This window comes from Emydura macquarii, unplaced genomic scaffold, assembly GCF_026122565.2.
Source record: "Emydura macquarii macquarii isolate MOO-44397 ecotype Brisbane River unplaced genomic scaffold, CSIRO-AGI_Emac_v2 contig_3517, whole genome shotgun sequence".
Classification (NCBI taxonomy): Eukaryota; Metazoa; Chordata; order Testudines; family Chelidae; genus Emydura; species Emydura macquarii.
The window spans coordinates 5,374,861-5,399,793 of NW_027133654.1; the positions used below are offsets into that span (position 1 = coordinate 5,374,861).

A 24,933-nucleotide genomic window follows, 5' to 3' on the forward strand; every position below is an offset into this window, starting at 1 on the left:
AGCAATGAAAGCCCATTTACCATAGCTAGCAATGAGCCTCAGAGGATATACACAGTCTGTGGTAGGGAGGGGTTAGGGTAGGAGGATGAAGCTTTTTATCTCAATAAAGGTTTAGAGCTATGCTTTTTATCTCATGTAGTAATGTTTTCTGTGCTACATCCGTTTTTAAAGTTCATCCCAAATCACTTGAGCCTTCTACCGCTTGAAAGACTTTGTTTAGGCATCATGAATGGCCAGCTGCCATTCCAGACTCCAGCACCTGTGCATTATGGTTACTCAGCTTGAAAGAAACAGAAGTCAGGTGCAGCTCATCAAAAACAGGAATCTAAAAACCCATACTGGGCAGCTGTTACCATCCCAAATGCATCTGAGATGCATCAACAGCTTTGAAGGTGTCGCAGAACCATTTATTGCGGTACTTTAATCAAGTATCTAATTAGTGAAACATAGATATGTAATTTTGCCAGGTTATCATTTGTTGAACTGAAATGAGCTGCAATTGTTGTTCTTCCACCACCTCAGAATAAAGAGAAACAAACCAGCTGAAGATTATTATACTTTCCACCTCCTTCTCCAAAACAGAAATACTATTTACTGTACCTTCAGGAAAAATTGAGAGTAAGATCAGTGAACGAGACTGGTTGTTCTGTGGGCAGAACCAGGGAGTTCTACAATGTAGATCGTTAAAAATCACATTTGCAAATAGTTCCTTTAAATAATAATGAAACCTTCCATATACTGAGGAATTTCTGTTCCTAAAGCTGATTTGATGTGCAGAGCTCAGGCAAGTCACACAGCATCAGTTCCCTCATTTGCAACATGAGGATGATAACCCCTACCCATGTTTTGATATTCAAAGCATATACATTAACAACATGTCATTTCCAATCATTTTAAATTTTAATATGTTTTCATATATATATATATAAAGTCTAGTTCTGCTTCATTTGATAATGTAGCAATTTCTGGAAATATTAAGGTTTTAACAAAATATACAACTGTCTCCTACATATAATCAACAGCTTGTCCCCCCTAAACATTTTCACAGCCCATTAATCCCTAAAAAATCAGTCAAAGAAACTATTCCAAACCAGAAAAATACACAACTCTCCATTTCTCTGGAACATCTTTTCAAACTGGAAAAAATCCATTTTGTAGCAAAGACTTTACCTTTTGAAGCTCAGACAACATTTACCTTAGGGTCAAAGTGAAATAAATTTGGTCATTTCAGATATGAGCAATCTACAAACATAATCCCATCATATATTGTATAGTCTATCATAATCTGCCTAGTTAAGTATAAAGCCATTCACATTTACATATTCAAAGTTCTGTATTAATTCTCAGGGGACCAACAGGAAGTTATTTTTATTGCTCTGAGAACTAATCTGTTGACCCATGTTCAAATCTTGAGACTATATCAGCCCTACCCAGTTTGTTCATGTGGTTCATCTACCTGATTAAAAAATAAATAAATCAGTAAATAGAGGTATTGATTTGTCACTTTTGATATTAGGATAGTGCAGGTAACAGAAGCTGTGAACACAGCATCTTACACTAGATCACTATTTCTGGATAGATAGATCAAAGGATAGACCATGCTGCGTTAGGTCCTCCCACATACAAAAGTTCTTAATTCGGAATGTAGTACTAAGTGAAGGTGGTATTTCAGGTTGGCTTTCTGGATATGATGCAGAAAAAAGACAAACATCAAAATCTCATGTCTCTGATTGGGCTTGATCCTGTGAACTGCTGACAGCCCTCAGCTCCCATTCACTTTGGGCCGATGCGAAATAAATTTCTGGTTCAAGATGGGGAATACCAGAAACATGTGACAGAATATTTTGCTGTGCATTGGGACAGTACAGATATGCATCTCTGCTTGAAAGGGACAAGACATGGTGATCACATATCTAGATGTTGCATTCAAAAGATATACAAAGGAAGACACATGAAAGGAATATATATTTTGTCACCAGAGAAGTACAAAGTGGCACAGCAACTGCAAATACTAGAATTATTATTAATATGTTTATATTAGAGAGGATGAGCAGAGGTGGATGATTTTGCTTAATGCAAAAGTATTATTTAGAAATGAATTGTGATCTAATATTTAAGAAACGTCAGTGAGATACAAGAAAATACAGACTAGGCTGACAATATCCAGATAGAGAGAGAACATGTTTTCTGCTTCTTGGTTTTCAGTTTTTATACTGTATGCACAGATTAAAGATGATTTCACCCATGCATATAAAGATACTATCTCACCTCGCAAGGTGCAAACTATAATAGTACTACTTTACCTTAAATTTGTACATGTGCTTTGAGATCCAATGAGGAAAGGATAAAGCACTACTCCCAGCTCTCACATTATCTAGAGACGTACCCAGATGCAAAGTTCAGATCTCTATTGCAAATTACCAAAAAGTTAGGAGCGTTCCAGGGCTTTGGTTTGGTTTGGGCTCATCTCTAAAGGTACCTGCGAATGAAGCCAATGCTTTGGTTTAAAAGTATATGAAATTCAGTAAGATGGAAATTATTTTCAGACTTGACTGTTTTAGGCCCCGATCCTGCAATAGGATTTGATAGCATGGACTCCTGCATCCATATAGCTCTGTCTGCAGGATCAGAGTCTTACTTTTTAATTGTAAATGGAAAGGAGGAAAATGCAAAAGAACAGTAATGAAGTGGTCAGTGGACATTTCCTCTGCCTAGGATTTGTTCCTTTCTTACTAGCATGTAAATTGTCGTGCACAGACTTCAGCACCCTGTGGTGTTTATAGTTTATTGCTCACTTACCTGGAACTGCACTTATATGTATGAGGACAAAATTGAGCTCTTTATGTCTAAATGGACATGCAAATACAGCTAAGTCAAAAATAAATACATTCTCTTATGGCTGTCTAAACAGCAGGTAGGAATGTTTTGATGCCATGGTTTCATTATTCTGGTTGGTTTACAATATTTAGCTCCTTCTCTATGCATCACTTTTAGGATTCACAACAGTTTAGTCAGATTAAGTAGTGAAATGTGTACAAGCCTTTGATTTTTGCAGTGATTATTTTGCATTACTGGTTGAGTCAACATTCTGATTTTAAGTTATTTTCAGGAAGTCATAAATAAAATTTAGCAGCACGAAGTGTGCTGTTCTGGCATGAAAAGTATTTGAGGCGGTTTTAAATTGAATTGGGCATTAGTCAATAATGCAGCCTAAAGCATCTAGATGTTTTGGAACAGAGTGAAAGCATTTCTGTGGTGTTTTAGGGTCTCTCTCTGTAGGCTGTAAGCTCCTAGGGGCAGAGACTGTATCTTTCTCTGTACAGAATGGAACACATGGTCAGCCCTTTGAGAATAATTACTATAATTCTGTTTTAAAATTTGTTTAGAAAAGTGATTTCTTTTCACACTTGAAAAAAAATATTCCAAAATATTTTGAGCTTAGGCACTTTGGTTCTGACTCAAGGTCCAATGCAATTGTTGGGAAAAATTCCCATTGATTTCAGTTGTCTTTTTATCAGGCCCTACTACAGCCAGATTAACTAGATAACACAATACACACTAGATCAGAATCAATAATCCACAGCAGTGTGCGCGCACTCTCCAGCCTTCCCCACCCCTCCCACCAGAGTCTCCCCTCAGTGGTAAGTTTTTTGGAAGGGTGGGGGCCTTAGTTTCAGATTTTGCCCCACGTCTCCAAAAAACCTGTGTGCGGTCTGGTTCCCACTATAAACTAAATTCATAAGTTTGCATAGACAGATTCCCAAATTGTCACACTTTGTCAGGGACACGACCAGGACATGGGCAGTCAAGCCTAATGGTTGGAGACATGGGGTGGCAAGGCCTGGAGGTTAGCACAAAGAATCAGGACCACAGGACACCTGGTGGTTGTAGTCAATGTCAGAGCTGAAGGACAGAGTCAGGGATCAGAAGCCAAAATGCCAGAGCCAGAGCCATAGTTGGGAAGTGGAGCCAAGGATGGAGAAGAGCGGGGGCTGAAGCGGGCACAAGAGCAAGCTGGACAGCAGCAGGCTGACACAGGAAGCTGGATGAAGCACAGCAGCAGGTGTGAATGCGTTGAGCAGTCAGTGAGCTCTGCCTGCTGATGGGGTCAAGCAGCAGCTAGCTCCACCCCTCCACCAAGCAGGAAGCGCAGTCAGGCAGGCAGGAACACTGCCAGGAACAGTTAGGCGAGTTACCCTGCTGCAGCTGGAGCACTGCACTTAGATAAATAACTGTTTCTTCAATATAAAACACAGAGGTTTGACAGCTCCGTTATAAGCTTAAAATTGACATGCATGGTTTTTTGTTTGTTTGTTTTGTTTTTTGGGTTTTTTTTTTTTTTTTTAAAAGTAAAATAAGCTAGATGTAGGGTTCTGCACTGAATGTCCCAAATAGCTAAACACTAAGGCTATCTATTATTTCCTCCAGATCCCTGAGAGAACTGCAAATTGGTTACCCCTGCTGTGATAAATCAACATGCACCATCCTTTGACATTACAGTTGTCCCTCTGTAGCATGAAGCCAGTTACTCTGGAAGGAGGGTAAGTCATTTAAGTGGCCAATTTTCTTTGGCATATGGTAAGTTCTAAAGTAACAAAAAGCTTTACAAAACTGTACCATAAACAGGAAATGAGGCCCACCGAGTACTAGGTGTGCTGCAGTAGCTGCTTTCACAGCATGGTGCATGCTGGATTGTCACAGGGAAGTACAAGCTAGCCAGTCACAACTTAGAGGATCAATCTATCCTATAAATGTTCTTAATGTGCCAATCGCAGTGATATCCGGGCACAATAATTAAGATATCCCAGCATCATTCTGGTCAGCATTTCAGCATGTGCTCAACTTCAGGCATATGCTCAAGTGCTTTTCTGAATTGAGGTCTTAGGTAGGACCATCTTCTGTGCTCCTCTTTGATGAAGTTATTACACAGATCTTGAGATGGACGAAACCTGTGAAACAGAAGTTAACATTATAATCACTTATGAGTCCATTGTTTCTCTGCTCCTTGCTGGGCGAGTTCTGCAGCACAGAATGCTACAGTTGGCTCAATTCTGAAATGCTTGTTGTGTGTCACCTTTAAGCACATTACAGCAGAAGAGAAGAGGCAAAAGCAGGCATGCCCCTGTGACTGAATTCCCAGAAGGCTAAGTAGTCATATAATTGTCTATAGGTTAAAAAAAAATAAAGAAAGAAATCACATTTTTAAACAGGGTAAAAAAAAAAATTCCTGAAAGTCTTTGCACTCATTTTACAAGTTTCAGTGCATGTTTGTATATCAAAGTCTGAACTTTTAAGCTTTCACTAATGCTGGTACAAGTAGAGTAATTCATCTTAATTGCATTTATAATTTGTTGTCATCTTAATGGCTTACAGTCACATCAATTATAATTACAAGCATTCATTGGACACATCACTGTGGCATGTGAGCACGTTAAAAGGCTTGAGTCATTTAAGATTTTAGTAAGGGAGATCAAACACCATACCTCCCCTCTTGCCTGCAGTTTATTAAGTCAACCAGGAAACCAGGTTTTAATGGGTCTGGAAAGCCTAGGCAAAGAGATACATCTTGCAGCTCTTTCTAGAAGGGATCAGGTTCATGCTGGGCTGTATTTTTTGCATGGAGTGAAGTGTAGAGGCAAGAGGCCATTAATGAGAAAGCTCAACCAGCAGCACCCATAAAAGTTATTCTTGGGACACACATTTCTAGCACTCATTTAAACATTGATCATATGCAGGCTGGAGATGGCAAGCCTGAGCCTAGACCAGCATGTTGAACATCACCTGGCAGTGGATTGGCAAGCAGTGCAGTAAACGGAGTATTAATTTGCCCATTCCACTCAAAATACAAGCAGCATCTCTTTGTAATACATCCTTTTTTATTTGAATCCTATACCTCAGCTCGGGTAAGATTCTGTGCTGCACCTCTTGGAAATGCAGCACTGAACTTGCAGCTCAGGAGCTGCAGAGCTCAGATGTATTAATCTCAGCACCCTCCTGATCCTGGGCTGCTTTCCAGCCCCTGATGTAAAAAGGGTAAATGGGTGACCCAGGTAATTACAGGCCTGTCAGTCTGACATTAATCTCAGGCAAGATAATGGAGCAGCTGATGTGGGACTCAATTAATAAAGAATTAAAGGAGGGTAATATGATTAACTGCCAATCAACGCGAGTTTATAGAGAATAGATCTTGTCAAACTAACTTCAAACTTCTTTTTAAAAATGAGATTATAAGTTTGGCTGGTAAAGGTTATAGTGTTGATGTAAAAGTACTTAGACTTCTGTAAAGCTTTTGATTTGGTATTGCATGATACTTTGATTAAAAACCTAGAAGACATTACTATGGCACATGATTAAAAGCTGGCTAACTGATATGTCTCAAAATGTAATTGTAAACTGTGAATCCTCATTGAGGGGGTGTATTTCTAGCCAGGACATGCAGGGATCAGTTCTTGGCCTGATATTTAACATTTTTATTAATAACTTGGAAGAAATAAAAAAAAGCCATCACTGACAAAGTTTGCAGATGACACAAATTGGGGGTATGGTAAATAATGAAGAGGACACGGTCACGGATACAGAGTGATTTCAATCACTTGGGTAAGCTAGGCGCAAACAAACACTATGCATTTTATAAATGCATAAATACAAATGTATACATTTAGGAAGAAAGAATGAAGGCCATACTTACAGGACGAGGGACTCTATCATAAGAAGCTGTGACTCTGAAAAAGATTGAGGGGTTGTGGTGGATAATCGGCTGAACCCGAGTTCCCAGTGTGATGCTGTGGCCAAACAGGCTAATGCAATTCTTAATGCATAAACAGGAATAACCTATATGGCCAGATCCACCTTCCATTGATGTCAGTACAAAAGGTACCTATGGACTTCAAAGGGAGCAGGATGGAGCTCTTTCAGTGGCTTGTTTTTCCATAGGTACAAAAACATGGTTCTCTTTTATCCATAGTTGGGGAACCCCAACTCTTTACCCTCTTTTACACTGTATTCACTGTTGAATAAAAAAGATCAACTTTTGGAGTTTTTTTTAATATAAAAATAAAATTCCTTACTTGTATTCACACCTGAGATTGTAATTAACACTTGCCCATGGTCATCTTAATGCCACAGTATTTGAGCTGCAAACACTGCAGGAGAGCACTTAACAAATGAAAAAACTGTTTTCAGTCAAGTTGCAAAAAAGGCAAAAACAAAACAAAACAAACAAACAAACAAAAACCCACAGGTTTACTGATGTTGGTTTAAAAAAAAAATCCTAAATTTTGAATCTAAAATCCACCTAAATGTACTTTTATAAACGAAAGTAGATATTCTGATACTAGTGTTTTTCCCCTCTGTCATTAGGCAAAGCTTCGGTTTGCAAAAACCCAAATGTGAGCAGTATGATGTATTCTTTTAATTTAAAATTTTAACATCTAACTCTGGATATTTTAGAAAAATTCTGCCTATACTTGTGGCCTTGAAAAACAAAGGCCTCAGTATACAAAAGAGCAGCTGTGAAAGAGTTTTTCAAGGTTATTTAATTACCTGAATCTACCTTTGCAGTCTCTGAACAATTGAGTGGCACAACTGAGAAGCATTAAAACACTGAAAAGTTGAATGGAATTTGCAGGCGTAAAAGCCAATTCTAATATTATCACTAGTGCTTTCTGATCTCTTATAAGACCATGTTTATTTTAAAATGACATTGAATTATACTATGTTTGGGAACACTCTGGGCTCATTTATAGTCACTCCACTCATTTGGTGGGGTGGGATGGAAAGAGGAGGACACAGGGAGCTCTTCTCTATTTTAGCACTCAGGGGTTTGTCAGAAATTTGGCCACAGGGTAGGTGAACAGAAAGGAAAGAGGCAGCCAGCACTACCTGCTGCAGAGGTAGCATCCCCAGATGGAATGTGACTTCAGGGAAGAGAGCACAGTCCCACCTTCTCTGCATGCCTGTGGAGTGTTACACCTGTTATACAGGAAAAACCTGCTGCCTGGCACATTTCATTCCCCCAGGCCTTCCAGATGCTGCTGCCTGAGCACTGTACCTACTCCATCTCCCCAATACTGATCCCTGATCCTATGAGGCATAATTCAGTCCTCTGTATAGGTGAGAAAAAGCAGCAGAAATGTTTTGCTGAAGTTGGTAAAGCTCGTACCAGAATCTGTGAAAAGTAATCTCTAACACTGAGTAGGCATGTTAGTAAACCCAGCAGGTTCAGATCTGTGGTATGGAGACAATAGAGGGATTATTAATCACTGAATATATTATATTATATATAATTATATTAATCTCTGAATTTGAACACCTATTAGCAGCAACCCTCTCTCTCTCTTTCCAGAACAAAGAAAATCCATTTAATGTTGAATCCAAGCTACAGTACTTTTCCCAAGCACAGCTATTTTTAAAGTTTTATTTCATTTCTGTCACTTTGCTGTGAATTGTTTAACTAGAACCATATAATTGACTATCTTTAAAACAAACTGAAACAGTCTAACATTCCAGCTTTTTAATTTAAGAACCACACAGATGTCAGACATTTCTCCGAATGTCTTTTGATTCATCACCAGTCTATGCCAGGATGGTATAGATTGTGGCCTTGCTAGTCCATGATGTGATTTCTCTGCACATACATTGCCTTCCCCAGCTCTGTATCACACTGCAGCCTCACTTATGACCATTATTATCCCAAGTCTTTTTATTTTTGCTATTACTGTATTCAAGTATCCCCTTCTTTGTGAAGATCTGTGTAACAGGGTAGCTGGCCCATTAAATACTTTTTTGTTGCAGTCTAAGTGCTCCCAGCTGAGCCACGTAAGAGGGCAGCAGGGCAACACCTGCAGGCTATAAAAGGTGAGTCAGAGGGAGGGGGGCAGGGTGGCTTGGCTGGCTGAGCTAAACTGGCTAGCTGGGGGAAGGGGCAGATTGAAGTGATAACAAATGATACTGAACCAGCCCTAGAAAATGTGGGTAGGTAAAGCAAGCAAGGAAAAAGAAAAGGGTAGATTCTTTAGAACCAGCAGAAGACACAGCAAACGGGAAGGCAGGAACAGGACATGTGGAAAACGACAACCTTAAAATCCCTAACAAAGGACGTAAAGACAGGGGATATCCATTCCCTTATGACTGAAGAATGGATTTAAAAAATGGAGCGATAGGACTTGTCTACATATACAGCTCTGCAGCTGCACCATTGTAGCGCTTAGTTACGACACTACCCACACCTAGGTATGCTACCTCCCAGAGAAGCTCTCCCACCACTATAGTGCTGTCTACACTGGGGATTAGGTCGGTATAACCGTGGTGTGAATTTTCCCCTGAGCAACACAGTTATACTGACATAAGTTTGTAGTGTAGACCTGGGCTTAGTAAGAGCTAGGAAACTATCAGGTGAAGACTTGTTAGTGAAGAACAAAAAAACCAAACAAGAAGGGAAGCACCTTAAGACAAAGGTGATAGGAAAGCTAAAAATAAGCTGTGAGCTACCCAGGTTTCTAACTGAAATGAGAGGGGTAGCATATGCCATTTGGAACGCCAGAAAAGGAAATAAAGCAAGGAATGGGTGAAAATAAAGTGATATATGCTAAGATGCTAACTAGCAGGAGAAAAGTGAGAGCAAGCCCTCAACAGATGAGACGAATCACATCCAGTCGAGACAGAGTAACTTCAGGGTGACAAGATAGGTGAGGTAGTATCTTTTATTGGACAACTTCTGTTGGTGAAAGAGACAAGGTTTTGAGCTTACACAAAACTCTTCAGGACTGGGAAAGGTACGCAGAGTGTCACAGTTAAATACAAGGTGTCTCTAATATCCTGGGACCAACACAGCTGCATCAGTGCAAATAACTTCAGAGCATCAGATGTTGTGCACTGAGCCGTATATACCTCCTCCATTGAGATGCTACAGGTTTCCAAAGATATGGTCATGTAGCAAATAATTGCAAAGGGAAATTAAAGTGCAGCAACTGTGGAACTGACAGTCATATGATAATTGTGAGGAATGGACAGAATGAAAATGCTGTAACTGTGGAGTAAAACACAGCTCAGCATATGGAAGATGTACTGAGGCAAAGCAAGCTAGAGAAATATAAAAAAACAAAGTAAGTAACAACTTCTCATATGCAGAAACTGCCAGGAGACAGCTAAAAGAAAAATAGGAGGAAAAAAGAAAACCCAGTATGGGGACAGGAATTAGCAAGCACCAAAACCCTGGGAAGAAAGTAACGAGTGACACTGGGGTAGAAGGAGAGGACAACAACTTACAGAAAAATAAAGATTCATTGTGCTTATGACTGGAGTCCTAAGTTGTACTTCTGACAGGAATGAAAACAGAGAAAATGAGAATTGTAGTTAAAGCTGCTGAAAAGTACCTACGAGCGAGCAACTTATCAGTGGAATGACTTCATATTTTCCTAAGTGAAGGAAGTATTGCAGGGTAAGAGAATAGGGGTGACTATTTTAAGATGGAATGCACATAGTCTCATAGCACATGGGCAGGAATTAAAGAAACACATTATTGGCATGAAAACAAAGCTTGACATAATATGCATGCAAGAGGCTTGGCTAACAGAAAAACTAGACTATAAAATCCAAGGATATAGCATATATATAAACATGACAGAAAAACAGGAAAGGGTGTGGATTTCTGCACCTTCATTAAAGAGAATCTAAACAACCTTGAAGTAGAGGTTGAAAAGCTAAATATTGAGTCGAATGCTATTGAGGTACAGATACAAAACAGCTCTGCATCTCTCAGATGATATGTTTATAACCCATGCAGGAAACTGGAGGTTATGGAACTGAAAGATTTAATTGCAGATGTCACATGCCCATACATTATCTGCGGTGATCTGAACAGTCACAACGCTTAGTGAGGATATAGGAAAATTGTAAAAAATGGAAAATGTCTAGAGGAATTTTCTGAAGATAATTTAGTAATATTAAATGATAAGACACCTACCAGTCACCTCATCTGTGATGGGGACAGATGCCTCTCTTGCCTAGAACTGGGAATAGCTTCTAGTAACATAGCAAGCAAATGCAGCTGGGAAATATACAGAGAGGAGGGAATGGATAGTGACCACTTCCCACCATTAATGACATATCAAGAAAAAGAACATACCAATGACAAGAATAATATCCCCACTTGGAACCTTTTTAAAAAAAAAAAAAAAAAAAAAAAAAAAAAAAAAAGCAAAAAAGCAAATTGGAAACACTTTAGACACAAGAGAGGAATATGTGGGTGAGCTGAGTTTAAGTGAGGACACTGAGGAATTCTGTGGTAATATTATACAGGAAATTATGAAGACCACCAGCCTAGTTATTCCTACGATACCTACCCTAATTAAAGATAGGAAAAGTAAACCATGGTGGAACAAGGAATGTGACAAAATAATTAAGGAAAGGAACAAAGCATCTAAGAATGCAAAAACTACACTAAATGGTGAGGACTTACTGACACAGAAGAGAGAAAGCTCGATGGAAAGTAAATAAAGATATCAATACAACATAGCTATCCAAGCAACTTTGGGAAATGACTGAAATAAAGAGCAAGGGTGACAATACCAAGCTTTGACATGGAAGGCCATGGAGTAATAAGCTCCAAAAAGGAAAAAGTAGAAATTCTGGCTGCCATGTTTCAAAGAGTCAGTAATGATGAGGATCAGAGGGTAGAAATTAGGGAAAGGAAAAGAACATTTCTCAATAACTATCAGATGATGAAGAGGTGGAAGGACGATCTGGATCTTCTTTCAAATGAAAACCTCAGCATGAAGGAACTCCAAAAAGTGATAAGGAGCAAAAAGCACCGCACCAGTCAAGGACAAAATAAGCTTTGAAATGCTCAAACATCAAGGTGCTGAAAGTCTGTCTGATTCTTTAATCAGGGTTGCAGGCATTATACAATGGCAAGTTTGACAGCAGAAACAATATATTTAATGAAATATTACTGCTAGCAACCAAACCGGCTTGGTGGGTTTACCTGCTGATGTCTCCTTGCTGGAGAACTGGATCATAAGGAACAGTGAGAGGGCCAGGGGGAGTGAGGGATGCAACTCTAGCAGAGATGATCCCAGTAGACAGGCTGCAGGAGTTCCTGCTGGGAAAAGTGGGCTGGGGTGGCAGAGGGATGGAAGACGACTGATAAGGAGCCTAGCTGTGATGGAAGACACTGTGCTATGGTGAGAATAAGGCCCACGTGCACGAGGCTGATATGGACTACGTTTTAGGACTTTTGTTGTGGACTATCTGAACTATGTTTGGTTAATAGATGGAGACGATGGACTAGAGCATAGTTTCTCAACCTGGGGTATGCGTGCCCCTGGGAGTACGCGAGACACAGGCAGGGGGTACGCGGCGAAAAACCCAGTGAAGGGAGGTGAGTGGCAGCTGCCCACTTCTGGGTCAGCCAGGTGGCAGCCGCCTGCTTCCCACCCGGTCCCAGCTCCCAGATGGGAGGCAGGCGGCCCACACAGTGTGATTTGCCCCAAGCCCACACGCCCCCTAGGGACGGCCAGGGGGAGCACTGCTATCCACTCTGGTGGGCCGCTAGTACCTGCTCATACCTCACAAGTTCCTGCCTGTGTGAGGAGAACACCATGTGACCCTGCCGTCAGGCCATAGTGATTGGCTGGTGTTGACCTTTGCTCCTATATGGAGGAAGGGGAGGAGGAAGGAAGGGAGAAACAGCAGCGGGTTTTGTGATTTGCCACAGCCACACAGCACTGCAGAACTCAGAACTCTCCTGCTTTACGAGAAATACAGTCGTCCAGCGGTAAAGAGGGAAAAGGTTGCATTTCTCAAAGTGGAAAATTGGGTGTTGGGGTACTTCTTAAAATGTTCAGAAGTTATGGGGTACTTGCTACTTAAAAGGTTGAGAAACACGGGTCTAGGGGACAAGCCTGCACGGAGTTACTGTGGAGCCAAGAGGGAAACTGAGGCAAGAGGTCACTTGCAGGGCTGCCAGGAAGAGGAGCCTTGAAGGCGGCCGAACGTTTACCATCTGTGCTCCCCCTCCCTGCCACAAATGCATTAGCTTACAATCATGGGGCTAGAGTAACCGCGGGGGTGGGGGAAGAAATGGGAATTCTCTGAATGCAGCTCTACCCATCCTCCATGGAAGTGGAGCTCAACTACCCCCTCAGCACTTTGCCTTATGGAACGAAGATTCTGTACAGGAAGAGAGGGTAGAGACTAGGCAAGCCGGCCAGAGAGTAGATGGGCTGGGCCATGTGCCATTTTCCTCAGGACTTGCAGAACTTAACATAGAAATGCACGGCCTAGGGCCCCATTACTTGTTTGATGGAGCCTCCCCCCTTTTAGAAGGTGGTTCCCTATAGACACCTGTAACCCTCTTAGCTCAGCTCAGTAGAAGCCACACTGCCAGGTATCGGGACCTGGACAGTCAGCCACAGGTGCTCCAGAGACACAGGGGGCCTTGGCCTCCTACTGCCTTCCTGGGATCTGCATGGATATTAGAGGGATGCAACGGTTTTGGGGTCTATGCTACTGGGAGTAGGAGGGGTAATGGAGGGCACCCCTGATAGAATGATATGGGGGAACTCCATGAGGGGAGCTGCAGGGAGTTTTCCTTCTCCTTCACCTGCCCCCATGGGAAAGGGCGATCTAACCCTGTGTTGTATTGCTAACCTTTCCCCATTGCTTTGTGTTACCCCTCTGTCTTCACTGGTGCTAGCAACCTCTCCCAATTTGATGATATCTTCTGTAATTAAATGCACTGTTTAACTTCACTTCAAAATCCTTAATAAGAATGTTAATTAAAACTAGACATAATGGAGAATGGTCTTTGGGTGTCCAATGATATTTGAACTATATCAGATGTAACCAAAAATGGATTATACCATTTGCCTATCAGACCCTAAGCATTTATTTTACCTTAATGCAAAACTCACCATATTGAAATACACTTCTTCTTGATCCCTTCCCTAACCATGTAATTTACAGAGGTCTGACCATGGTTAGCATTTATCTATTGGTATCTCATACTCATCCTTATCCAGAAATTTTAACTTAGCACATCACTTTTTCTGTGTAGCACAATATAAAATACCTACTCATCACCCAAATTAGAGCTAATGCAAGATAAGTTCCTGAAGACATTCTGGTACACACCCACCATGTTGTAAACATCAACCCTGCCATATTCAGAGGCATGTTGGAGGGGTAACAACTCACTCACCTCATTATCACAGTTCCTCTCGTCTAGCCAGATCTCCTCTCCACTCCAGTACAAGTATGTGCACTGGCATTACGAAAGCACTAAACTTCCCCCTCATCCCCTCTGCAACCCTCCACCTTGTCATCCTGAATGAAGACAACCCCATATTATCCTACTTTGTAAAATGTATTCTCACAGCTCCATCACACTGAGATGCTGGAAAGAACCAAGAGGTCCCCGATCCTCATTGGCCAAGTGGAAAGTGAAACCTGTGTCCAAGCTTGTAATGAAATAAAAAAGTCAGCCAGCCAGCCTAGACCTATTCTCCCATTCCCAGGAAATGCTGCAAGACATTCTCACATCAGATATCTCCCACGCTGGAGCACAAAGTAGGGTCTTAATCTGTTGGGCCTGTGATTTCTCAACTTGTATGCTCCCTCATGCCTACCAGCTCAGCTTTCATAAACAGAGGTAACTACCTACCTTCTTTCTTCTTCAAACCCTTTCATCACCTTCCTTTTTTCATTCTATTTCCTCTTACAGACTTTCCCATTTCTAACATACAATAAAGGGATGGAGTAAAACTGCACACTAACAGGCAACATGCATTACTTGGGACTGTGACCAACATCCTGGACACATTTTTTGTTTGTTTGTTTAAATTAAAATAAAGTGTGTGTTTACCATTAAATTTTGACTTACATAGTAGGGCACCAACAACTGCAAGCAGAGTCATTGCCATCAGCAGGCCCACTCACGGCAGCTAGCACCCTGCCATGCAGCAAGCACCTCTCTCTGAGCCAGCTTCTTAAGCAGTTCATACTTCTAGATGAAGTATTAGTTCACTTCCAATGAACTAATATGATTTTTTAAAATATATTCATGTATTATTTTAAGTGGTTTATGTTGCAGGTATCTAGTGAGTGAGTTCCTTTTGTCTGTACTCTGCTCATATTTGATTCTGTGCATCTTTTGAAATTTTATATGAAGGAATTAAAGTTACTAAAAAAGAACCTAAACCCAGTCCCAACTATACTCTGCTGGAGCCTCCTTAAACTAATTGCATTGCCATTTGTCATTATCCTTTGTGTGCCTGTCCTTCAGGCTGTTTTTAATCCCTGTGATAATGCACATATCCAGCCAATTTGAATTGTTTTCAAATGGTATTTTACCTTACCTTGCTTATTACACGTACTCCTTGCATTTATGCATAAGCACACCATTTTTAAATAATTCTTTTTAGTCATCTTTTTATTTTCTTCTTCATCTCCACACTGTTCTGGTGAAAGTACATACCAGATTTCTTTTGGTTAAATTCAAATCTTTCCCCTCTACACTCTTCTAGTTAGTTTAAAGCTATGTAACAAACCCCATCTACTTAAGTGATGATGATCCAATTCATTCTGCTCACAGAAAGCATTTGACTGCTCCATGAATGCAAAGCTATTTAATTCACAACACAGGGCTATTCACTGGTTGGTCTTCAGTATCAGTATTCTCTTTCCTGCCTTTTCCCTTACTGTTTTGAGGGGAGAGGGGGGAAGACATTTTAGATATACAACAATTTTTAACTTCTGAATGTTGAAAAAGATTGTTTCTTAGCACATAGTGACAAGGACAACAGTGATTCTCCCCAAGGGTTGTGAGGCACCTCACCACCTGCCCTTAACAATGAGGAAGTCTAGTCTGTGCCTGTGTGGATCAGCTCCCCGAAATGACTAGCCTCTGCCAGCATAAACACTGCCTTCCAGGCCTCATTCTCTCTGTACAGGTACCAACAGGCACACACCAACCTGAGTCTCCTCTGAGCTTTTCGTGCAGCGTCCAGCCCCTTATCTGTCGAACACTCACAGAATAGCCAGGTCTGCTATTCCCAAAAGAACAGAACACATCAACTTGTGAACTACCACCCACATGCAATATTACTATTATTATTATTGTGTATTATGGCAGTGCCTACAAACCTATGAAAAATGGAGTCCCATTGTGCTAGGCACTGTACATACACCTCTGCAAACTAAAATAATAAAATTGATTTGATTGTTTCTTAAACATAAATAGAACGTTTTTATTTTCCTTACTTCAAGATTCCATACTGGTCACATACCTGACTATGTGGGGAAAATAGTTGAATTTTTAAAAGAGCAGATTGGTACACAAAGAACTGTCTAAAATGTTGTTGTGTCACCTATAATTAAACTTTGCCACTGCCTCGAGTAAAGAAAGGAGGGATTCGGATATATAAGATTCGATCCAAAGCCCAGTGAAGTCTTTGGATTCGGGCCACTAGAAGAAATACAATTCTCTCCCCTTCTTATAAGGATGGATTAACTTTAATTCCAAACATACAGAGGAAACATTGTTGATGCTTATGTTTTGGAGCTATATGTTTTTTGACTGCAGATGACTTAAGTTTTGAAAGGTCATTAAAAGGGGGTTTTCAAAATGTTTCGCAATGGAATGACTGCACGTATGTTCAAGTATTCACTTTTGAGGGTCTCTATGATATAATCAGCTAAACAGTTGAGGCCTTATGCAGATGTGTAGCTGGGAGGGGAAGATACTGAACTGTGGCTAAATGATATGGTTGAGTCCTAAACCAAATCCCACTGCTTTGTTTATTTGAGTGGTGCTAAACTTTTTGTATGTTGTATGTCCCCTAATGCAAAACTTGCCAAAGTTATTGAGAACCATGTTTCCATTTTGAGGATTAACATTTTTATTTTATAAACAGATTATCAACAAAAGAAATCATTAAAAGTATTAAAGATTAAAAGTATACAGGATCTGATATAAAAATGTATATTTTCCATAATATAACTGAATACTATATAACAAAATATAAATTTGAAGATAAAAATAGCTCTTAAATACTTATCTGTTGGAGAATATAAAAAGTTATGTTAAGAACACTCAGGCTCATTGCAATATTTTCATTTCTAATCATTGTATCATTGCAGCATACGGTCAACACAATTAAGTACTTAACCTTAAGTCTTCACTGTATGTGACAAATTGACAATTACTAAAAAACGAGAAGTTCAGTGCGTTAAATTACTAAAGTTATCATTCCAAATCTTCACTTAGCATCCTAGAAATCATGGATGTTGTTACTAAACTTATGCTGCTTGTAACTTAAAAACTTTTATTTCTGTCAAGTGTTTAGCTGTATATATGCCAAACATTTCACTTTCATTTCCTATTATCCCAACAAAGATTATCATAGCTAAATAAAAAGGTAAGCACGAATCTCTGCAGTGTATACAAAAACATTCATATTAATTAAAAACCTCATAACTTAGTCCATATTTTTAGAAAATATTGCCTGTTTAAATAAAAAGTATTTTTTTCTAATCTGACAGAATCAAAGTCAGACCAGGTAAGTACACTGTGACACATTAAATATCATCATCCACTGATATCTTTCAGGGAAAAAGGAAATTGCTTACTACCAAACCTGCTTCTTTTTAACCATACCAAAATACCGCCAAGACTCACGTATTTAATGGGAAAGTTTTCAATTTTAAGGGAGTTTTCAAAAGCATCTCACACTTATGAAAGAGGACTCTGTTGTTTGTTTCAATGGTCACTTAAAACTCAGTCATTCAAATCATTGCAGTCTGACACACTGAGTACAAATACTTATACTTTCCCTTAAAGAGACACTGTCAACTTAAATTTGACCCAAAATTAAAATTTTGTAAAAGCAAGGTTTTATAAAATCTAAAACCAAAATAACTATTTCCACAACTTTTAAAAAATCCCAATGAGAGTCGCTGTTTTTACGCAAATACATTCTCCTGTAATGTTGAAGACTCAAAATACTACACCAGGAATTTACTTTTTCGATTTTCATTGTTCAAACTGAAAGAAATGCAAAAAAACCAAAGTAAGGGCATAGGGCTACATTATGGAAGGTATTAGATGCTTAAAGATATGGATAGGCTCTTATTTGGATTTCCAGAAGCACCTAGGTGTCTAACTCCCATTGATTTCAATGGGAGTTAATTGGGGCCCTCAGCGCCTATCTGCATTTTTACATGCCTAAATACCTTTAAAAATCTGGTCCATAGTGACAAATAGGTTGTATTTTAAAAACTGTTTCAGTTTTAAGAATTGAAAGTGTTACAGTAACATGGGTAAAGAAATTTATGTTGGCGGCACAAATTCTATTTTATCACATTACTGGGTTAATCAACTACCTATGGATATGTGTCTACACAGGGATAAAAACTCGCAGGTTAACTGACTTGGGCTAGCAGGGCTCAGGCTGTTAGGCTAAAACTGCAGTGTAGATGTTTGGGCTCAAACTGGAGCCAGAGCTCTGGGACCCTGCAAGGGGAGAGGGTCCCTGAATGTCTACACAGAAATTTTAGCCCTACAACCCAAAACCCATGAGCTCAAGTCTATATCGGCTGACCCAGGTCAGCCATGGCTGTGCCGCGGGTCTTTTACCCCTGTGTAAAAGTACCCTTCAATTCCCCTTAAATAGGGGGATTCTGTGGGTGGTGTAGAATTACATAGCAGTTCTATGACACCCCCTTTAGTATCCGCATAGAGGGGGTATTACCAGGGCACCTCTTCACTCTGGCTAACCCCATCTGCCAGAATGGACCCTTAGAGCCAGTCTAGGTGGGCATAAAGATTTGTGGAAAAGATCCATGGCCAGTTCCAGATTCCAAGGGCTGTAGAAGGTGAGTAAAGCCACAGTCAACTCCTCCGCCCTGAGCTGCACCAAGGACCCTTCAGAAATAGCTCAGAACCTGGGGCATGAATTTTAAGCTGATGACAGCTCTTTAAGAAAAAAAAAGTGTTAGTGTGTTTGAACTACTGGCCCACAAATAAGCAGATGGTTCAAAACTTAATTACAGGGTAAACAGCTTGGGGCAGCTATCGTGGTATAGTTCAAACAAATAAGTAGACAACGCAATGTTGGCACTCACTAAATAATATGAAAATCAAGAGTACCCAAAGTGAAAGCACATGCTGAATTAGTTATGGGTGTGCTCTTTTTCCAGTTACACACGGTGAGCAATTGTTTTTTCCACTGTGAAAAGAAATCTAATACCCATTTGTCCTCTCTACGTCAGTTTATACATAATGTGAATGAGATCAGGGTGACAGAACCCGGGTCCTGATTCACCGCAGCATTACTCCAATACTACACCAACATAACCTCCTTGATTTCAGTGGAGTCACACCAGCATAACAGGATGGTGAAAGAAGACCCTGAAGTTTTTAGTTTTCTTCCAGTTACCACTAAATCGTAGATTCCATACACTGAATTAAGTAGTCTAGATCAGCTTCTCTGAGCCAGATTCCCCTCTCATTTATCCTGGTTCAACTCCACTGAAGTTAAAGCTGTCACCCCTGAAGTCAGGGGGGCAAATTCTGCTCTCATATACAAGGACCCCACATGGAGGGGGAAAAGGGTACACTTTACTGGGGCCCGGAAGCCCTGGGGGGCCCGGCCCAGGCTGCCACCCCCATTACGGGAGTGGGCCTGTGTTAAAAGTTTTTATTGGGCCTGAAAAAATTGTTTGAGCTCTGCTCAGATAAAACCATAGTATCTTCATCCGTGAATACTTGTGCAAGTGGGAACAGAATCATGGCCAATGGTATTACACTGACACAAATGAGAAGAGTATTTGGCTACTTTGATTTATGTAAGATAGTGCTTCTCAATCTTTTCCACATCAGCATCCACCATCTATCTAACCACCCCATGGAAAAAGAGTGCACCATGGCGGCAATCTCCAATACTGGTTTGAGACTCCTGGCGGAGTTGTGAACTACTGATGTCAGATGTAAACCAAAAATGCAAACCCATAAGAAACAGATACTTCAGTAAATGTTGTCAATTATTCTCTTCCCCACCAACAAACCCAGCAACCTTTTTTGCAATCCAGGAAACCCTTCTCTGTTCACCCTTGACAAAAAGCAGTAGGTTGAATAAAACTCTTCTAGTTTATGCAACCTTAAAAAAATCATCATCAAAGCAAATACTATCTGAGGAGACTGGACCTCAGGCTCTAAAAGAATTTCCCTGGTTCCCAAGGGGAAGGAAGGAAAGAAAGAGGGTTCTTTCTGTGATTCTGTGCACCTTCCACAGGAGAAGTGGAGAGGTCCTGAGTACAAAGGGGGACAGATAGGATGGGAATGAAAAGGTGCTAGTGCAGGGATACAGGATCCTGTGTGGAGGTGGGAGGAAAGAAAGAGTCTGTGGGTATAGGAAGGGGATAAAGAGGGAGGCCCTGGGTGCAGTTGGATGGTCCCTGAGCACAAGGAGATTAAGAGGTGGGGGAGAGATGGAGCAGTCCATGGATGCAGAGGAGGGGACTGGGGCAGTCCCTGAGTGCAGAGATGTGTGTGTGCGGGCGCGTGGGAGGGCGGATGTCCTGAGGAGATGAAGATGAAGCAGTACACCGGTGCAGCAGGGATGGGTCAGGCCCTGAGTTCATGGGGAATGGGGGGAGGGGTTGGGTGCAGTCCAGGGGTGCAGAGGGGACAGGAAAGCCCTAAATGCAGGAGGTGGGGGGAGGGAGAGAGCTGGGGGCAGAGAAATGGAGGGGAGGGAGGAGCTGGAGCAGTCCACAAGTGCGGAGAGGACTGGGGAGGCCCCGGGTGCAGGAGAATGGGGGGGAGGGAAGCTGGCTGCAGGGGAAGGGTGGGGGGGAGCTGGCTGCAGGCCCCAGGTGCAGAGGGGAGAGAACCTGGGTGCGGGGGGGGGGGGCTGGGGCACGCCCCAGGTGCAGGGGAATGGGGGGGGGGGAGCCTGGGCGCAGGCCCCAGGTGCAGAGGGGACAGGGGGACGGGGCTGGAGAGGGCGCGGAGGGTCGGGGAGGGGGGCAGCGGCTCCTACCCGTGGTGGAGAGCACGGTGCTGGCGAAGAAGAGCGCGGAGGTGAAGTCCCAGTTCCAGTGGCCCGAGGCGTTGCCGAGCACGGACACGCCGTAGTTGCTGGCCTCCAGCACCCGCCGCAGGAACTGCTCCAGCTGCTGCTCGGACAGGCAGCCGTGCTCCTCCAGGAAGCGCCGCTTCAGCTTGCGCAGCTCCTGGCGCAGCAGGTCCTCGTAGGGCAGCTCCACCGAGGAGAAGACCACGGCGCCGAAGAGCAGGTAGAGCAGGTAGCCCAGCACCAGGAAGGCGAAGCACCAGGCGGAGCGGTGCCGCTCCACCAGCCGCACGCAGGACGAGCAGCCGGCCAGGGGCTGCAGCATCTTCCGCCGCCGCCCTGCAGCCGCCGCAGACAGGGCAGGGGAGAGCAGAGCAGAGCAGAGCAGAGCGGGCCAGGCGGGAGGCAGCGGCGACGCTCAGGCCCGCCCTGGGGCCGGGGATGGTGGAGGCTGACTCGCCCCCCCGCCGCCGGCTCGTGCCGCTCTGCCCCCGGCAGCCCCGATCCGCTCCTCCTCTCTCTCTCGCGCCGGTCCTTCCTGTTTCCTTTCTAGGGGACTTTCAGTCTGAAAACAGCTCCGCTGATGTGGCGCCCACGTGGTTTCCCAGCTCAGGTAATGAGCAGCAGCTGCAACCCTACAAAGCAGCAGCCGCCGCCGCCGCCTTGAGGGATGCTATCTGCTTGCACGCCCAGAGCCAAGCCTGCCCGAGGCTGAGACTGTCCTCCTAGGCTCATCCCCCCCCTTCCATCCCCACGGTGCACCCAGGGCCGGCCTGCCTTGGGTTTGGCTCTAGATAAGGGACAGCTTGCTAAGGCTCTGTTGATAAACCCTGCCCCACACGGAACTGATAGCGCAGGGACAGATGGAAAACGGAGGGGTGGTGCAAACAGAACAGGTGTGTGTGAGCTGACCTGCTTTGCATCCTCTGCTTAGACCAAGACCCATTGTGGAAGGAGAGAAAAGGGAATTCTGCTGTGGCCCCGGTTCCGGAAGCTTAACCTGCAGGAGGACTGGGGGATTGGAGCCTGTGTGTGTGTACAGCCTATTAAAGGGCCCACTCAGCTACTACCAAGATGCTGAATTCCTGATGTATAACATAAAAGTAAGCAAACAGCAAATTGGGGTGAGAGGCAGGTAATCTCGGGGTTCTAAAATAAGCAACATGCTTAGAAATCAGGATATTTATTATGTATTCCCAGACATCAGCTAACAGCAGTACAGTTATAGGGGATGTCAATCCCAACACCGTCAATTCAGCATCTTTCAGCAACACTAAATTGTTTTTAAAGATATATATTATTTGCTGTAAAACACTGATACACCTGAACAGTGCTACAGAAGTCAGTTATAATGATGATTAATAATGAATGCTGTCTAAAAGAGTGTGATGCAAAGCTGTTGAAGGGAGCATTTGGAGCAAACATTTCTGGCTTCCATCTAAGACTATATGCATTTAAAAGTAATTAAATAAGGAGAGGTCATGAAACCTCTCTGAGTAATGATTTGTGTGTGTAAACACACAGAGCACAAACACACACATGCACCTGGCCTCACTTCCTCCCACAGCTTAATCATTAATTCTCCAGAATTCCAAATGACGGAACATCCCTTATGTAATTAAAAATGCCATTTAAATGAAAGCAATAATTATTATGCATTGAGCTTTCGCCTTCATAAAATGCATTCAGTCTGACCGAGCAACAGTACATTGTATCCCAAAATATAACAGCATCAAATAGACACTGTTGTAATTATGGGTAGGAATGGACAAATGATTTAGTTTAAATATAACAATCAACCCCCACCTTTTCTCAACCCTCCAACCAAATGTCCTTTTAAAGTTACAAACTGGTTAGTTAAGAATGTTCTTCTTTTGAGAGGCGACAGGAAACTGTACAGTTACCTCTGCTGTAACTATACGACCTTTCAACAGGTCCTACTGGCCTCCCAGCTCCTTCCTCAGCTCTTCATTTTTGTGACTCAGTTACTCTCTTTCTCTCACACACACACACACACACACGCACACACACACGCTTACCTAGAGAGAAAATCAAGCGTCTTTGCTGCCCAAAAGCATCACAGCTTTTAACTCTGTGACCTTTCCTGCAAAGATCATCAGAAGTATGGGACATGGAGATTAGTCACAGAACAAGAAAGCTGGGCTTTTTCATTTAAGTATTCAAACTCTTGCTCTCAAACCAAGCTTTCCGGCATTTTGAATTTTGGACAACACTGTGGTAAGATAGTGTTTTAATTTAAAGCCACCTAAATTATACATTTGCCTCAGAATCTTCACTTGCACTTTGCATCATTTAATGAAAGACTCCATAGTGATGTATACACATCGGGACGAAGAGAAGGATACTGTGACATTGACTTGTCTCAGACATTAAATTCTCAGACACGCCATTATAGTAACATATTTTTGCATTCAGATATATAACAAGTTTAATCTGAAAGTACGATCAGACTTTGTGCCCGTCTCACTTTGCTAGTCAAGATAAGGGTTACATAGGATATAGGAATTGCCCAAGTGGATCAAATCATTTTATCTTATCCAGGATCTTGTCACTCACAGCAACATTTAGTAGGTGCTTCAGAGGAAGGTGCAAAAAACCCTGGATTAGGTTGTTATGGGACAGCCTGTCTCCAGGAAATTTTTCCTCCTAACCCTATTAAAGTTACCTCATTAAACCTGACCCTGCCACTGGCGAAGTCTCTAATTTTCTTCATGCTGGGAAGCGTGTCGCTGCTATAATGGGAGAAAGAGGTCTAGGGACAGATGCCAATGCTCCCATGGCATTGAACCAAGGGTCGAGGCATGAATAAACATATCTGCAAGCTCCCTGTTCTATAGGAGAAGATCACACATTCTTCCAAGTCTGCATCTTCCTATTTTCCTACCAATGACAAGTGGTAGAGGACAGCACTGGAGGTCCTCCCAATTTCCCTCACAAAACTGAACTGGCAGTCACATTTTTGTGGTCTTTATGCCTAGTCTGAATGTCAAATGTGGCGAGGAATCACTGGTCCTCTCTAGCACTACACTGAGTGAGCAGTGGTGGCAGCTTTTTCTTGTCATCAGTCCAGAGGCTTTTTTAGAATGTAGTCCAGAAGAAACGTGGCATCTTCTTTGGTTCTGCACCAGAGCGATGGTTTGACTCCCTAGCCTTGTTCCTTGATTTTTGCACAGCACTGCAATGTGTCCCATTCATAGCCCTTCTCTGCCATGTCATGCCATGAGAAATCTGACCATAGGTATCAAAATTCCTTCGGCTGGAGTGAAGCTGGGACTCTCCCCAAATGCTGACCAGGAGCTGCAGTGTGCTTCAAGCGGGAGAGCTGCCATGATCAGCTGGGAAGATGAGATGCAAGCTCTCTCCATGCCTGAACCAAGCAGGAAGTGGAATTTCAAAAAGTCCTGGGACTTTAAAGGGGGAGGAACAGATGGCTGCAGGGCAGCGGAGTTAAAACTGATGGCCAGAGTAGTCAGGATGGGCATTATGGTGCCATTTACCATGACAGAACCAAGCAAAGGTGTCTACACTGACACTTTGTCACTAAAAGTTTGGTACAAAAAGCTCTATGCCTCTCATTGAGGTGGTTTTATTTTGTCGCAAAATCAGGGAAGTTGGGTCGGCGGGGGTGATTGCAGTGTGTACACCACCACTGTTTTGGTGCAAAAAGCTGACTTTGGTCAACATAAGTCTGTAGTGTAGACCAGCCCTGAGATGGCTAAAGAAATAGATTGCTCGATCACCATCTGAAGAATCATCTCATGCAGCCGGAAAGGCTGCAGATTATTGAATTTGTAAGCTCTCCATCCATTTTTCCACCACCCCAGTTCCTGATGTTTGG

At 42.3% G+C, this 24,933-nt stretch overlaps 1 protein-coding gene across 1 annotated transcript in view; it reads right to left on the bottom strand.

Moving 5' to 3' along the window:
• The window catches only part of KCNK1 (potassium two pore domain channel subfamily K member 1), a 44,703-nt gene extending 22,826 nt beyond the window's left edge, over positions 1–21,877 (bottom strand). The window contains exon 1 of the mRNA XM_067535921.1: positions 21,042–21,877. Within this exon, the coding sequence (XP_067392022.1) occupies positions 21,042–21,399 (358 nt within the window). The 5' untranslated portion in view covers positions 21,400–21,877. The remainder of the gene's footprint in view (positions 1–21,041) is intronic.
• Positions 21,878–24,933: the final 3,056 nt, after the last annotated feature.